The 17,081-nt window shown below is 68.8% G+C and overlaps 1 protein-coding gene across 1 annotated transcript; it reads left to right on the plus strand.

Moving 5' to 3' along the window:
* The first annotated feature begins 311 nt into the window (after positions 1 to 311).
* Positions 312 to 16,406, plus strand: APC2 (APC regulator of Wnt signaling pathway 2). Its single transcript, XM_086863166.1, is given in 16 exon segments — positions 312 to 407; positions 4,569 to 4,727; positions 4,824 to 4,914; positions 4,988 to 5,156; positions 5,231 to 5,339; positions 5,424 to 5,537; positions 5,758 to 5,835; positions 7,206 to 7,286; positions 7,371 to 7,752; positions 8,120 to 8,215; positions 8,311 to 8,450; positions 8,531 to 8,608; positions 8,692 to 8,808; positions 8,935 to 9,149; positions 9,508 to 11,324; positions 11,327 to 16,406. Coding segments are annotated over 15 exon segments (7,179 nt in total). The 5' UTR covers positions 312 to 407; positions 4,569 to 4,586; the 3' UTR covers positions 14,878 to 16,406.
* Positions 16,407 to 17,081: the final 675 nt, after the last annotated feature.

Here is a 17,081-nt window from a genome sequence, read left to right on the forward strand (position 1 = left end):
GGATGGCACCGGGCGGCTCGCGGGGGACAGATTCGGTCTGGAAGGGCCGGTTCGGTCTGGAGGGACCGGTCCGGTCGGGAGCGGCAGGTGCGTTCCGGGACATGGGGACGGGGCAGACCCCGGCGTTTTTGTGGAAGCTGGAAAAGAGGCAGACGGAGAGGAACGGAGCCCACCCCGGGGGTCCCGTCTCCCCCCGCCCGGCACAGGCCGGGGGGGGCGCGGGGAGCCCCCGGTGCCGCCCTCTAACGGCGGCGGCGCCGCTGGAAAATCCCGACCGAGAGCGGGGGGGCGGGGGCGGGATGCGGCTGCTCGGGGCCGCGCCGGAGCCTCGCCCAGCTCCGCACCGCCCCGCACCGCCCCGCACCGCCCCGCACCGCCCCGCACCGCTCCGCACCGCCGGGGATGAGGTACGGCCGCACCTGCCCCCCGCACCCCCCGAGCCCCCCGGGGGTCCCGGCGGCTCCGGCCGCCGCAGCCGCCGGGGATGGGGGGAAGCGGGGGGAGCTGCACGGCGGGGCCGGGGGGATCGGGGTGCGATGTCGGCTTGCGGGGCGTTGGATGCACCGGGGGGGCCCCGATCTGCGCCCCCTCCCCGCGGCGGGGATGCCCCCGGCCCTGGCTGCGCTGCATCCTGCGGCGGGCGCGGCTCCGTCCCGCGGGATCGGGGGGACCGGGGGGCATTGGGGGACAGGAGGGTTCCGAACCGATCAGGGGCTTCAGCACGAATCGGGAGGGTCGGGCGGCGTTTGTCCCCCGCATCCTGCAGGGACAAAGGCCGGGAAATGCCGGGGATCGGCGGGGAGTCCGCGGGAGGGGGGGAAGATGGAGCAGCACCACCCGTCCCCATTCTCACCTTCATCCCCATTCCCATTCCATCCCCATTCCCATCGCCATTCCCTCCCATCCCATCTCCATCCAGCGGGGGGATCGTTCCCGGGGTGACAGCAGCTCCCCTCGCCCCGATGCGAGCTCGGCTCCCCGCAGAGCCCCCCCCGCTCCCGCTGCTCCCCCAGCGCGGCTGGGCCGGGGATTGCGGCTGAGCCCCCGACTTGGAGCCCCAAAACCTCACCCAAACCAGCACCCCAAACCCTCCCCACCAACCCGCAGCCCAAATCCACCGCCCTAAACGCTCCCTCAGAAACCTCGGCCTCTAAAGCAGCACGTCCACCCCGCCCGGGGGGCACCCCAAGGGTCCCGGTGCCGTGTCCCCGGGCGGGGGTGTCCCCGGGCGGGGGTGTCCCCGCATGGGGATGGGGAGGTGGCTGCTGGTCCGAGCGCGTTCGCCCTGGGGCGTGGGGGGGGTTAGGGGGGCCCTGCAGTGGGGGGGGGGAGGGGGGGGGCTGTGCTGGGGGTGTTGGGGACCCCAGTGCTCGCCCAGCAGGGCCCCACAGCCATCCCCGGGTGACGATGTTGGGGTGTGTGTGTGCGGGGGCTGCGGGGGTCGGTGCTGTGTGAGCAGAGGGTGACACATCCCCGGTCCCCGTGTCCCTGCGTGTGCCCCAAGTGTTCAGGCTCGAGATGGGGGGGGGGGCTGTGCTCTCTGGGGGGGGTTTGCTGTGGTTGGGGGTCCCCGGGGTCGAGTCGATCAGCCCGGGCTGGTGACAACACGGTGTTTGTTTAATGTCCCGGGGGCTCGGCGAGCCGCAGCCGGCCGGGGGCTCAGCTGTGGCTTTGGCGATGTGGCTGCACTCGGCTGACGGCTGCGGTCCCTGTCCCCAGCCTTGTCCCCAGAGCTGCTGCCAGGCTGGAATGAGCCGAGGGGGGCAGGGAGCTTGGGGTACCCCCAGGGCTCCCCAGGCTCTGCCCAGGCCAAGGTGTGGTGAGACTGCGGTGGTGAACAATGCGGGGGACGGTGGGGTGCTGGGCAGCGGGGACCGTGGGCAGTGCAGTGGGCAGTGAGTGCTGTGGGCACTGGGGTGGGCAGTGGGCACTGGGGTGGGCAGTGGGCAGTGGGCACTGGGGTGGAGTGTGGAGGACAGCAGGGTGTGCTGGGCAGTGCAGCTGCTGCTTCATCTGCTGCAGCATCAGCCCTGCCAGGAAATTGCTGGATGGATCCAGGCCCCACCAGTGGCCTCAGGCAGTCCTGGGGTGCCCTCAGCAGGGAGAAGCAGATTTTGGGGGTCGGAGGAGACACACCCAGGACCCAGTCACATCCCCCCAGGGTCAGCCCATGGTCACCCCTGGGATCCAGCCCGTGGGGGGACACCGGGTCCTGTGGGGACAGTGACCATCACGGTGCTGGAGTGCATCTGCAGCCCTGGCCCCCATTTCCCGCAGCCCTGGCCCCCCTTTCCCGCTGTGTCTCGCCATTCCGTGGATGCAGGTGCGGCCCCAGCCCCTCCCCGCAGGCTGCAGATCGCGGCGCCGCTGCGGCCGCTGCGCTCGGCCGGCCCTGCCAGGAACTGGGGGGGACAGAGCTCAGCTCCCCCCTCCATCAACCCCCCGAATATCCCGGGAGGGCAGCCGGAGCACCCCGAGTTCTTCCAGGGTGGGGGACCCCCAGGGGAGGGGAGCCCTGACTGAGCAGTTGGGTGGATTTGGGGTGCTGGGGAGGGGGGAACGTGTTCCCCTGGAGGAGTGGAAGCCCCTGGCTCCCATTATCCCCTACAGGGCTGAACACCCCCATCCTCCATGTCTGAGTCCTCAGGAAAGGCCGGGAACCGCCTGTGCTCCCCCATCACTGTCGCCATAGCAACAGCAGGCCGTGCTCATCCCGCATCCCATATCCCGCATCCCGCATCCATTATCCTGCATCCCATACTGCTCATCCATCACCCCCCCTCCCTCGTGTGGTGTCCTGCGGTCCATATCCCACATCCCTCCTCCCGCATTCTGCATCCCATATTCTGTATCCTGCACCGATCATCCCACACCCCTCGCCCTGCCTCCGTCATCCCGCATCCTTCATCCCTCATCCCGCATCCCGCATCCCTCATCCCGCATCCCGCATCCCAAATCCCTCATCCCTCATCCCTCATCCCGAATCCCTCATCCCGAATCCCTCATCCCGAATCCCGCATCCCGAATCCCGCATCCCGAATCCCGAATCCCGCATCCCGAATCCCGAATCCCGCATCCCGAATCCCGCATCCCTCATCCCGAATCCCGCATCCCTCATCCCGCATCCCTCATCCCGAATCCCTCATCCCTCATCCCGAATCCCGCATCCCTCATCCCGAATCCCGCATCCCGAATCCCGCATCCCTCATCCCGAATCCCGCATCCCGAATCCCGAATCCCGAATCCTGCAACCCTCATCCCGAATCCCGAATCCCTCATTCTGCATCCCTCATCCCGCATCCCTCATCCCGAATCCCGCATCCCGAATCCCGAATCCCGAATCCCGCATCCCGAATCCCGCATCCTTCATTCTGCATCCCTCATCCCGCATCCCGAATCCCGCATCCCGAATCCCGAATCCCGAATCCCGAATCCCGAATCCCGAATCCCACACCTCCACCCTTCCTCCCCTCCCCGCCCTCTCCCGTCCCATCCTCCCGGGGTTATTTCTCTCCCGGGGGGAGTTTTCGGCAGCTGGGGGCGGGGGGATTGACACCGCGGGGTTTTTGTCTCCCTTGGGAATCAGGGGCAGATCTGGGCGGTGGGAGGGGAGGACCCCACAGCAGGACCCATAGGGCAGGATTTGGGGTTCCCCCACCGCTGTGGGGCGCAGGGGTGAAGGAGCGGTTTGGGGGGGCCGGGATGGCTCCTGGGGGTGTGAAGGACATCGATGGGGCCTTGGGGGGGTTGCTGGGTCCTCTCTGGGTCCTCTGTGCTGGAAAGGGGGTGCTGGGACACCCAAAAAGTCTCGTGGAAGCAGGAGGGTCCCAGGGAGCCGCCGTGGGGCAGATTTGGGGGTGTCAGAGCCGGAGGGGGGGGTTCGATCGGTGCCCCCCCGGCCCGCTGTGGAGGGGGGATGTGGGGGAAGAGGGGAGCCCCAGCTCCCCCATTGCCCCCCATCGCTCCCCCCGCTCACACGCGGGGCTGACGAAGGCACCGCGGGGCCCTGGAGCTCCCTCTGGGGGGGTGAGGAGGGGTCCCCGGCCCCCCCTCCCCGCGTGTGACAGCGGCGTGTGACACCCCCCACCCCCCGGGCAGGTGCGAGGGGCGGCGGGCGCTGCGGCAAGAGGAGGTTTGGGGGGCTGGGGGTCCCTGGGGGGGCTGAGGGGGGTTGGGGGGGGCAGAGCGGGACGGGGGGGCCGTGGAGAGGCCGGGGCTGCCCCCGGAGCCGGAGGGAGCGGAGCGGGAGAAGGTTGGGAGCGAGAGAAGACAAAAGCGAGACAAAGGGAGCGGAGAGCGGAGCTCTGCGGAGGGTGGGAACCAGGCGGGGACTGGGGGGGCTGGGGAGGCTCTGCCTGGCGGGGGGGCGGCGCTGGACCCCCACCCTGAGCCGGGGACGCCCCTCCGGGGGGGGTTTGGGGGGCAGCAGCTCTTCCAGGGCTCGGGGGGTGCGGGTGATGGGGTGCCCAGCTCCGTGCCGTGGTCCCAGGTGGGCGGTGGGTGCTGGGGGGCTGTGAGGGTGCTGGGGAGCCCCCCGGGTGCTGCCCACCCCCAAACCCCCCCCGCAGGCGCTGGAGGAGGTGAAGATGTCCGGCTCCATCGCCTCGTACGACCAGCTGGTGCGGCAGGTGGAGGCGCTGAAGAAGGAGAACAGCCACCTCCGGCGGGAGCTGGAGGACAACTCCAACCACCTCTCCAAGCTGGAAAATGAAACCTCGGACATGAAGGTGGGGACAGCCCCGGCTGGGGACGGGACACAGACCCCGGAATGGGGGGGTTCCATCCACGTCTCCCCCTCCTCAACGGCTCCATCGCTGTTTTAGGAGGTCCTGAAGCACCTCCAGGGCAAGCTGGAGCAGGAGGCCCGAGTCATGGTGTCCTCGGGGCAGACGGAGGTGCTGGACCAGCTCAAAGGTGGGTGCCCGGGCAGGGTGGGGAGGAGGGGACCCCTCCGAGCCCACCCTGACAGCGCTGTCCCCATCCCCAGCCCTGCAGATGGACATCACCAGCCTCTACAACCTCAAGTTCGCCCCGGAGGTGATGAGCACGGGGCGCGGCGCCGAGGAGAGCCCGCCGGCCCCCGCCTCGCACCGGGACGGCCCCGGGGAGCTGGGCAGGGCCACCTTCCGCATGCTGGAGGAGCTGGACCGCGAGAGGTGATGGGCTGGGGGATAAAAGGGGCTGGGGGCGCCCGGGGGTTGTGCTGACGGGGGTCCTCCCCTCCCCGCAGGTGTTTCCTGCTGGGGGAGATCGAGAAGGAGGAGAAGGAGAAGGTCTGGTACTACTCGCAGCTGCAGAGCCTGGCCACGCGGCTGGACGAGCTGCCCCACGTGGAGACGGTGAGTGGGGGGCACCCCCTGTGTCCCCCCCACCGCAGGCCACGGGGATCCTGCCCCGCTCACGCCGCCCCCTGTGCCCCCCAGTTCTCCATGCAGATGGATCTGATCCGGCAGCAGCTGCAGTTCGAGGCGCAGCACATCCGCTCGCTGATGGAGGAACGCTTCGGGACGGCCGATGAGATGGTGCAGCGGGCTCAGGTCGGGCCCTTCACCCCCCAAACTCCCCCTGCTCCCCTTCTGGGGGGCTCCAGGCTGATGGGAGCAACCCTTGGTACCCTGACGAGCAGCTCTGGGTACCCTGCAGCAGCTCCTCACACCCTCACACCCCGTTCCGTGCACACTTACACCCCTCCCTCCCATTTCTTGCGGCTCTGGGGGGTCCCAGCCCCTCTCCAAGCCCCTCTCTCTGCCCCCGCAGATCCGGGCATCCCGGCTGGAGCAGATCGACAAGGAGCTGATGGAGGCGCAGGACAAGGCGCAGCAGCCGGAGCCGCAGGTAGCGGGGCCGGGGTGTCCCTGCTCCCGGCTGGAGCCGGGGATGGAGGAGGAGGGGGCCAGCACGGCCCCCCCGCCATTGTCCCCGCGCTGTCCCCACCGGCACAGCCAGGGCTTTGTGAGGCTCGGGCACCGTGAAATGGGCAGTTGCCATGGAGACCAGAAGTAGGCCATGGCGGGCGGGCGGCGCGGGGGCTCCCGCGGCATCTGCCGCCGACAGAGCCGCCGGGGCGGGCAGCGTGCCATCATCATCGTCACCGTCATCGGCATGGGCTGCCAGTGTCACCCACAGCCGATTGTCATCGTCCCACTGTCACCCACGGCTCCACCGCCATCGTCATCGTCTGCCATCACCATCGCCATGGCAGCCCACTGCCCCACCATGGCCACGGACCCACTGTCACCCACAGCCCTGCCACTGCCACTGTCCCACTGTCACCCACAGCCCTGCCACTGTCACCATCACTGGCTGCCATTGTCCCACTGTCACCCACAGCCCTACCATTGTCACCATCACAGGCTGCCATTGTCCCACTGTCACCCACAGCCCTGCCACTGCCACTGTCCCACTGTCACCCATAGCCCTGCCATTGTCACCATCACTGGCTGCCATTGTCCCACTGTCACCCACAGCCCTGCCATTGTCACCAGCACAGGCTGCCACTGTCCCACTGTCACCCACAGCCTCACCAGTGTCACCATCACAGGCTGCCATCACCACAGCCCCACTGTCACCCACAGCCCTGCCACTGTCACCATCACAGGCTGCCATCACCACAGCCCTGCCATTAGCACGGTGCCATCACCACCCCCCTCCCACCGCCACCCACAGCCCCACGGGGCAGCACCCGCGGCCCCCCGACACCCCCAGACACCCCCAGATCCTCACAGCGCCCCGTTCCCACCCCCCCATCACCCCGCAGGTCCCAGCCCCCTCCCCACCGCCCACCCGCTCACCGCCCGCGCTCTCCCTTCCCTGAGCCCGCGGCTGCAGCAGCCCCACCCGCCCCCAAACACCCCTGCTTTTAGCTTAAAATACACCCTGAAAATACAACCTTAAAGTACACCCTTAAAGTACACCCTGAAAATAGATCTTTAAAACAGACCTTTAAAATACACCCTTAAAATAGACCTTTAAAATACACCCTCAAAGTAAACCCTTAAAATACACCCTGAAAATACACCCTGAAAATACCTTTAAAGTACACCCTTAAAATACACCCTTAAAATAGACCTTTAAAACAGACCTTTAAAACACACCTTAAAAATACACCCTTAAAACGTGGCTGTCGCAGGGGGTGGCAGGGGAGTGGGGAGGGGCTGTGCACGGGGCAATGCAGCCCCCTCCCCACCTGCCCCCCTCCTCTGCAGCTCTGCGGGAAGGTCCCGGGCATGGAGGGGGACGGCAGCCTGGACCCCCCGACCCACCCCGAGGAGGGCGGCAACACCAAGGTGCGAGGGGCGGCGGGCGGAGCCCGGCCGGGCTGGGCTGAGGCCGGGCTGGGGCGCAGCGTGACCCCGGTGTGTCCCCCGCAGGTGGAGGTGGTGTTCTGGCTGCTGTCCATGCTGGCCACGCGGGACAAGGAGGACATGTCCCGCACGCTGCTGGCCATGTCCAGCTCGCAGGAGAGCTGCCTGGCCATGCGCAAGTCGGGCTGCCTGCCCCTGCTCATCCAGATCCTGCACGACTCCGACGGGGAACCGGGGCCCCCCGAGAGCCCCACGGGAGCCAAGGACGCCCGCATGAGAGCCAACGCCGCCCTGCACAACATCGTCTTCTCGCAGCCCGACGAGGGCCAGGCCAAGAAGGAGATGCGGGTGCTGCACGTGCTGGAGCAGATCCGCTCCTACTCGGAGACCTGCTGGGACTGGCTGCAGATGCAGAGCCGGGATGGGGGACGGGGCCCCGAGGGAGCCGGTACGGGCGGGCCGGGGCTGAGTGTGCTGGGATAGGCTGGGAGGGATTGGGAGGGACTGGGAGGGGGCTGGGATGGGCTGGGATGGGCTGGGAAGGGCTGGGATGGGCTGGGAGGGGGCTGGGATGGGGCTGGGAGGGACTGGGATGGGCTGGGATGGGCTGGGATGGGGATGGGATGGGCTGGGATGGGCTGGGAGGGGGCTGGGATGGGCTGGGATGGGGATGGGATGGGGCTGGGATGGGGCTGGGATGGGCTGGGAGGGGGCTGGGAAGGGGCTGGGATGCGTTGTGAGGAGGCTTTGAGGGGGCTGTGAGGGGCTGGGAGCACCGTGTGTGACACAGGGGACTCAGCCGCATCCCCCCGCAGTGCCGGTGCCCATCGAGCCGCAGATCTGCCAGGCCACCTGTGCCATCATGAAGCTGTCCTTCGATGAGGAGTACCGGCGGGCCATGAACGAGCTGGGTGAGCGCGGGGAGGGGGCTCCTCCCCTCTGCACCGCACCCAGACGGGGTGCTGGAGGCGGGGGAACCCCAAACGACCCCTGCCTCGCCCCACAGGTGGGCTGCAGGCGGTGGCCGAGCTGCTGCAGGTGGACTACGAGATGCACAAGATGACCAACGACCCCCTGAACCTGGCGCTGCGGCGCTACGCGGGGATGGCGCTCACCAACCTCACCTTCGGCGACGTGGTCAACAAGGTGGGGGGCGGCGGTTCTGGGGGGCTCAGCAGGGTCTGGGGGTCACAGCGTCACCCTCACCACCCTCGTCCTCCCCGCAGGCCACGCTGTGCTCCCGCAGGGGCTGCATGGAGGCCATCGTGGCTCAGCTGGGCTCCGACAGCGAGGAGCTGCACCAGGTGGGTGCTGGTGGGGCTCCCTGGGGTGGGGGACAGGTCGGGGGACAGTCCCCGTGCCCACTCACCCTGCCCTGCCCCTCCAGGTGGTCTCCAGCATCCTGAGGAACCTCTCCTGGCGCGCTGACATCAACAGCAAGAAGGTGCTGCGGGAGGTGGGCAGCGTCACCGGGCTGACGCGCTGTGCCCTGCACGCCGGCAAGGTGAGCCCGGGGGGTGACAGCGGCCGGGGGGGGCTGGACAGGGTGTGTGACCCCCCGGGGGGGTGACAGGGGGGAAGGGGTGGCCGGACAGGGCTGACAGGAGTCGTGTGTCCCCTCCCGGGACAGGAATCGACGCTGAAGAGCGTCCTGAGCGCGCTGTGGAACCTCTCGGCGCACAGCACGGAGAACAAGGCGGCCATCTGCGGGGTGGAGGGGGCCCTGGGCTTCCTGGTCAGCACCCTCACCTACAAGTGCCAGAGCAACTCCCTGGCCATCATCGAGAGCGGCGGCGGCATCCTCAGGAATGTCTCCAGTCTCGTGGCCACGCGGGAGGATTACAGGTGAGGGGGGGTGGGGACACACCTGAGGGACCCCGGGCTCCATGGACCCCAGGGATGGTGTTGGGGGTTACCATGGCTGGGGGTAGGATGGGAAAGGGGGACCCTGGGCTCCACAGATGGTGTTGGGGGTTACCATGGCTGGGGGTAGGATGGGAAAGGGGGACCCCGGGCTCCACGGATGGTGTTGGGGGAGACCATGGCTGGGCGTGCTGCAGGATGAGGGGCACTGCAGACCGCAGGGACAACACCGGGGGGATGTCATGGCTGGGCAGGGGTGGGGTCACCTCGCACCCCTGGAATGGGGCAGGGAGGGGTCCAGGACCATCCTGACGGCCGGGGGGTCCCCTCTGTCTCCCAGGCAGGTGCTCCGGGACCACAACTGCCTGCAGACGCTGCTGCAGCACCTGCGCTCGCACAGCCTGACCATCGTCAGCAACGCCTGCGGCACCCTCTGGAACCTGTCCGCCCGCAGCCCCCGCGACCAGGAGCTGCTGTGGGACCTGGGGGCGGTCAGCATGCTCCGCAACCTCATCCACTCCAAGCACAAGATGATCGCCATGGGCAGCGCGGCCGCGCTGCGCAACCTCCTCACCAACCGGCCCCCCAAGTACAAGGACGCGGCCGTGGTGTCGCCGGGCTCCTGCATGCCCTCGCTCTACATGCGCAAGCAGAAGGCGCTGGAGGCCGAGCTGGACGCCAAACACCTGGCTGAGACCTTTGACACCATGGAGAAGCAGAGCCTGAAGGGCCAGAGCGCCAAGAAGCCGATGCGGCACATGGAGAGCCTGGTGAAGGACTACGCCTCCGACTCCGGCTGCTTTGACGACGACGAGGTGCCCAACATCTCCACCGGTGTGGAGACGGCCAGCGCCTCCGTCCTCTCCATGTTCCTCAACTCCTCCTTCCTGCAGGGCCAAGCGCTGCCGCGGGCGCTGGCACAGCGGCGCTGCCCGGAGCCGGAGAAGGACGGCAGCGGGAAGGCGGCCGAGCCCAAGAAGCCGCCGCTGCCGGAGGACGACGTCTCGCTGGCCGCAGAGAAGTTGGCCAACAAGATCTCCAGCACGGTGGCCAAGATCGACAAGCTGGTGGAGGACATCTCCACCATGCACAACTCCTCTGACGACAGCTTCAGCCTCAGCTCCGAGGACCACTGCCTGGACTGGCAGTACGGCCCCGAGGACGGGCACGAGGCGCGCGCCCAGTCCTGCTCGCCGTGCCGGCTTTCGGACGCCAGCGGCTTCGCCAAGCGGGAGAGCCTGAGCCGGGCGCACACCCTGCTGCGGCTGAAGACGGCCTGCACCAGCCTGAGCACCGACAGCCTCAACAGCGGCAGCACCAGCGACGGCTACTGCACCAAGGAGCACATGAAGCCCTGCCCCAGGGCCGCCTTCCTGGACTATCGTGACGAGCTGCAGCGCTACCAGAAGCGGCCCAGCCGGCTCGACCTCAAGAGCATCCTGGGCAAACCGGAGCGGGCCGAGCCCCCCGCGCGGGACCCGGCCGAGCAGGACAAACCCGAGCAGCGGGACCTGCCCGAACGGGCCAAGAAGGTGGTGACTTTCCCCAGCCCCAAGGTGCCGGAGAAGGAGATGGAGTGGACGAAGGAGGTGGGCACCAAGCCCCCCACCGACCCTCATGTTCGCACCATCAAGCTCTCTCCGTCCTACCAGCATGTGCCCATGCTTGAGACCCTGGCCAAGAGCAGCACGGCTGCTGGCCACCAGCCCTCCCTCCTGGGCAGAAAGCAAGCCTGGCTCCCCCCGGCGTTGCTGCAGGCGGCCGAGCCCCTGAGCAAGATCCCGGAGAAGCTGCCGGCCCAGCCACCGGCCTCGGCGGAGCAGGAGTCGGTGCAGAAGTACTCGGTGGAGGACACCCCAATCTGCTTCTCCCGGTGCAGCTCCTTGTCCTCCCTCTCCTCGGCAGACAACGTGCTGGACGGGCAGAGCCACAGCGAGAACGACCTGGACAGCGACTCCTCCCTGGAGATCCTGGAGATGGAGGAAGGGGAGGCAGAAGGGGAGGATGGGAGGCAGGAGAAGGAGAAGGATCCTGGTCCCACCACACCGGTGGGGATCTCCCAGCCCATCACCATCCCCTTCCCGAAGCGCGACAAGGTTTTCCTGCGGGAGGCCTCGCCCTCGCGCCAGGAGGACCTGACGCCCTCGAGCTCCTCGGAGATTACATCCAGGAGACGCCGCTGGTGATGAGCCGCTGCAGCTCCGTCAGCTCCCTGGGCAGCTTCGAGAGCCCCTCCATCGCCAGCTCCATCCAGAGTGACCCGTGCAGTGAAATGATCAGCGGCACCATCAGCCCCAGCGAGCTGCCCGACAGCCCCGGGCAGACCATGCCCCCCAGCCGCAGCAAGACTCCCCTCTTCGAGCTGGGCTGCCAGCCGGAGAAGGAGACCAGCCAGTTCAACATCCAGTGGGAGAACAACGTCAAGAAGTTCATGGAGATCACCGACTTTAAGGAACGCTTCCAGCTGCCCCAGGACCTGGACTCCATGGTCTACTTCACGGTGGAGAAACCCAACGAGAACTTCTCGTGCGCCTCCAGCCTGAGCGCCCTGCCCCTCCACGAGCACTACGTGCAGAAGGACGTGGAGCTCAAGCTGATTCCCACCTTCCCGGAGAAGAACAGCCTGAACTTCGCGGCTCACGAGAAGCGGGAGGAGCGGCGGGAGGAGCGGTACCTGGAGGGCCGGCGAAGGGCCGAGCGCCCCGAGCCCCCCGATGACGATGACATCGAGATCCTCAAGGAGTGCATCAGCTCGGCCATGCCCTCCCGCTTCCGCAAGGTCAAGACCTCGCTGCTGTCCGGCCAGGTGCTGCACCCGCAGACCAAGAAGCCGCTGCACGTCCCCGTGTACATGCTGGTGCCGGCCCACGCCCACCCCGGCGTCCCCAAACACCTGCGAGCCACCGCCCGCGACCTCTTCAAAGACGACGACTCCTTCACCGACTCGGCCGACGGGACCCCCGTCAACTTCTCCAGCGCCGCCTCGCTGAGCGACGAGACCCTGCGGTACCCGGCGGGCGAGGAGGCCGAGCAGCCCCTGCCCGAGCGGCGCCGGGAGCCCGGCACCATCCCGGCCCGCAGAGCCGCCTCCGGCAGCTCGGCCCCCGCCCGCCTCAGCTCCGCCGGGAAGGGCAGAGCGGGGCCGGGCCGAGCGGAGGGGAAGCGGGGCCAGACCCTCCCGAAGGGCGCAGCCGGCCTGGAGCTGGGGGTGGGCAGGGCCGGCGGAGCCCCCGGGAGGAAGGATGATGCCCTGGAGGACGGGGTGATGTTCCAGTCGCTGTGCCACACCACGCCGACGGAGGAAGCCGTCTACTGCTTCTACGATCCGGATTTGGACGAGCTGCCCGAGGCGGGAAGGGACGAGTCCGGCAGCAGAGCCCAGCCCGGCCGGGCGCCACGGAGGGAGCGCTGGGGAGGCTCCGTCCCTCAAAAGGACCCCGAGCCCGGTCCCCGTCCGGCGAAGACGAAGCCTCAAAACAATTTGATCGCCGACGAGACGCCGCCGTGCTACTCCCTGAGCTCCTCCATGAGCTCCCTGAGCGACGCCAACCTCTCCGAGGGCGAGGAGCGGGGCCAGCCCTGCGGCAAAGCCACCTGGCCGCGGTCAGCTGCAGTGGGGCAGGCGCAGGGGGGCTCGCCCAGCTCGCCCAGCCTCAACTCGGAGGATGATCTGCTGCAGAAATGCATCGGCTCGGCCATGCCCAAGCGCCGGCGGCCCGCGGCTCGCCGCAGGCTGGTGGAGAGAAAGCAGAAGGCGCCGGGAGCCGGCGGGAGGGAGCGGAAAGCCGAGACCAGGCATCACCCCGAGGAGGACGCCGCTTCCGACCGGGGCTCCGACCTGGACAGCGTGGAGTGGCAAGCCATCCAGGAGGGAGCCAACTCCATCGTCACCTGGCTGCACCAGGCGGCCGCCTCCCTGTCCCGGGAGCCTTCCTCCGAGTCCGACTCCATCCTGTCCTTCATGTCGGGGCTCTCGGTGGGCTCCACGCTGCAGCTCTCCCTGGGCAGGCAGGAGAAGCAGCGGCCCGGCAGCGCTTCGGGCCGGGAGGCGGCGAGGAGGGACAGCAAGGCCCGGCCGGAGCGGAAGGACGCGGCCGGTGCCCGTCCCGCCGGCCGCGCCAGCTCCCGGGCGGAGCGGAGCCCGGCGCCCGCCAAGCCGGTGCCCAACCTGCCCGTGGTCTTCCGCGGCAGGACCGTCATCTACATGCCCAGCCTGGCCAAAGATGCCCCCAGCCCGCGGGCCACCCCGAAGAAAACCCCCGCGGGCAAGCCCGAGGCGCCGCCGGCCAAGAACCTGTCGCTGAGCCAGCAGCGCTCGCGGAGCCTGCACCGGCTGGGCAAAGCCCCCGAAACCGCCGAGCTGGCGCTGCCCAAGAGGAGCACGACCCCGCCCGCCCGCATCGGCAAAGGCCCCCCGTCCTCGGGCTCCTCCCGCACCTCCACGCCCTCCCAGCACGCCCCCAAGAAGCTGCCGTCGCCCTCCCAGGTCACCAAACAGGGCGCGGGCAAGGCGAGCGGCTCCTCCTCCCCGCCGGGACCCCCGGCCAGAGCCCCGGCCCCCAAATCCCCGGCTCCCAAGCAGTCCAAGACGCAGAAGTCGCCCGTGCGCATCCCCTTCATGCAGAAGCCCAGCAGGAAGGTGCTGCCGGGCCGGGCGGCCATGCCGGTGCTGGAGGAGCAGGTCGATGGCTCCAAGGCTCGGCCCGGGGGCCCGGGGGGCAGCCGGCTCAACCTGGTGCGGATGTCATCCGCCCGCTCCAGCGGGAGCGACTCGGACCGCTCCGGCTTCCTGCGCCAGCTCACTTTCATCAAGGAATCCTCCAGCCTGCTGCTGCGGCACCGCTCCGACCTGTCCCCGGCGCCGCCGGCCACCTCGCTGCCCCGCCGGGGCTCCCCCCAGCGCAGCCGGACCGCGCTCCCGGCCGTGTTCCTCTGCTCCTCCCGCTGCGACGAGCTCAAGGCGGCCAAACCGGCCACCCCCGGCCAGCGGCCGCTCATCCCCAGAGCCCAGCCCGGCGGCAAAGCCGCGGCCGGGGTCAAACCGCCGCGCCGGACCAGCTCCGAGAGCCCGTCCCGGCTGCCGGTGAAGACCAGCGTGCCCTCGGCCGAGCCCTTCAAGCGCTACTCATCCTCGCCCAACATCAGCGTGGCCCGGCGGGCGGCCAGCCCGTCCTCCGTGCGCTCCGAGGCGGCGGCGCGGCGGCGGCAGAACGAACCGGGGGCTCCCGGGGGGCCCCCGGGAAAGCCGCCGGTGGTGGTGATGAAGGGCACGTGGCGGAGGATCCGGGACGAGGACATCCCGCACATCCTCAAGAGCACGCTGCCCTCCTCCGCGCTGCCGCTGGCGGGCTCCGGCGACGAGGAGCCCCCCGGCAGCCCCGGTACCCCCGGTACGCCCAGGAAGACAAGCGACGCCGTGGTGCAGACCGAGGATTTCGCCACCTCCAAGACCAACTCCAGCACCTCTCCCACGCTGGAGAGCCGCGAGGGACCCCCGCACCCCCGCGTCACCGGCGACGGCGAAGCCCCCGCGCCCGCCAAGGCCGCCCTGCCCATCTCCTTCGGGCATGAGGCGCCCGCCGGGACCTTCCCCGGCAGCCGGCACGGCTCCCCCAGCAAGGCCGCCCGTGTCACCCCCTTCAACTACGTCCCCAGCCCCATGGCGGTGACGGCGGTGGCCGACAAGGCGGTGGAGAAAATCCAAGCTTGATGATGCCCCAGTGAGGGTCCTGCGACATCCCCAGCCCCACGGAGAGCTGGCCGGGACTGTGCTGGGGACACTCATGGGGATGCGGGACAGCTGGGGACCAGAGAGTCACCCCAACCTGCTGCTGGCCCCGGCTGGGGTCTTGCTGTGCTGGAGCATCACAATTCCCAGCGGAAAGGACTGGGCGGAACTGGGAATGTTCCGGGTCTGACACCCCGAGCTGGGGTTGGTTCTCATGGACCATCTCCTCCCACCCATGGACATCCAGGGACAAGCTGAGGTGGGGCCGTGTCCCGCTGTGCCCCCACCCTGCTCACCCAGGGCCTGATCCCACACTCCGGGGAGCTGACACGGCACATCCCATGCCAGGAAAACCCAACACGCTCCGGCTTGTCTGGCACCAACTCCGGCTCATTTATTACCAGGGGAAGGGCGGCAGGGGAGAGGCTGCGGAGGGGGAGATGGGGACCGGCACCGCGGTTTGTGCTGCTGGAAGCTCCTGATTGCTGCCGGGTCACCTGTGCCGGTCCGAGGTGGTGACGGGAGGAAATGGTGCAGGAGAAGCCGGGCAGGGCTCGTGGGGGTGGCCCGGGTCCCGATGGGCTCATCCCAGGGTGCTGTCACCAGGCTGGGGGGCTGTTCTGGGAGGGGACAGAGTGCTGAGCTGGCACCGGGATGCCCAACCCCCAGGAAAGGGTCTGGGGTCCCCAATCTTCACCCACAGCCCCCCAGCCTCCCACCCCCAGGGCAGGAGAGCTCGGCTCGCAGCCAGGATCCTGCTGTGTCCCTGTGGATGTGGACACGGATCCACCCAGGACTGGATTACGCCCACGAGCCCCAGAACCCCGGGGACACCCCTCTTCCTGCTGCCAGCCGGGCCCAGGTGCCAAGACTGGGGTGTGTGGGAAGTGCCTCGAGCCCTGGGAGTGGGGTGGGCTGCAGAGGGACCCCCAACTCAGGTGGTCCCAGAGCCCTCGGACACCTCCCAGTCCTACACCATCGCTCCCTGCTTTGGATGGGGTGACCTTTGTGCCCCCAGCCCATCCCAGTGCCACGGGGGACAGACACAGGACTGTGGGGACATGCAGGGGACACGCCTGGGCAGCTGTGGGGACACAGCAAGGGACTCTGGGTTGTTGCACTGGGGACACACTGTGGGGCCGGAGAGACACCAGGACCGTGGGGATATGCAGGGGGTCCCCAGGGATGTGCACTGGGGTCGTGGGGACGGGCACACCCCGGTGCCCACAGGAGCCCCCCTGCCCTGGCAGTGGCCGGCATGGAGGGACCAGCAGCCGGGAGCGAAGAAAAGGAGGAAAATCCAGGAGCAGCAACCTCGAGTGCTGTAACAGAGCGCAGAGGTGGCAGGAGGGCCAGCATCGGCCCCCGGGGTCCGAGCCACCGCCATCCCCTCCTCCACCGACAATCCCGCCGGGCTCCGCTCACCGTCACTGTATCTATGTACTAAGGATGTTATTTTACCAGACTCTGGGCAGTATTCCCAATTAAAAGACAACCTGTGTAAATAGGAAGGGGTGTCTGCTCTGTCCTGGCCGGATCCGCAGCCCCTCCGCAGCGTTTTCTGGATCCACTTTTTGTACTCCACGGTCGAGGTGGCCACCGGCGGCTTGAAAGGGTCGGTGGTGTCCCGGCTGCTGAAGGACATCACTCCGGCCACCGCCGGCCGCTTCCCGCACACCAGCGGGCCCCCCGAGTGGACCCCGACCGGGGGACGGGGGCCAGGGGGACACTCATCTGCCCGGGGTGAACATCCTCCCCGGAGCCCCCCGCACCCGGGCTCGGGGTGGGCAGAGCTTTGGAGCCCTTGGACCCCCAAACGCTCCCCTTGGCGGGTGCCGCCCCTGGAAGCAGATCATGGGTTCTGATGAAGGCGTGAACCCCCCCGAGCTGCAGGGACACCGTGTGGGGCCGGGGTTTGGCCTCGTGTCCCCCGACGATCGACGGCTGGAGCCAAGTCCTGTCCCCACCAGCACCTGCCACAGCCCCGGCCAGTGACCCCCAGCCCGCGCTGGCCCTAACCCCTAACCCTAACGCCGGACCCCCCGGGCCGGTGCTCAGCCCAAGGGAGGGGCGGCAGCAGCAGCGGCGGCCCCAGGCAGCCCCGAGCCCCCATCCCGCGTGTCCCGGCGCTGCTGCCGAGCTGGAGCAGCCGCGGGTGGCGAGTGACGGCGGGGCAGGGCAGCAGC

The sequence above is a fragment of the Cyanistes caeruleus genome, chromosome 25, assembly GCF_971803275.1.
Source record: "Cyanistes caeruleus chromosome 25, bCyaCae1.hap1.1, whole genome shotgun sequence".
In the NCBI taxonomy this organism is placed as follows: Eukaryota; Metazoa; Chordata; class Aves; order Passeriformes; family Paridae; genus Cyanistes; species Cyanistes caeruleus.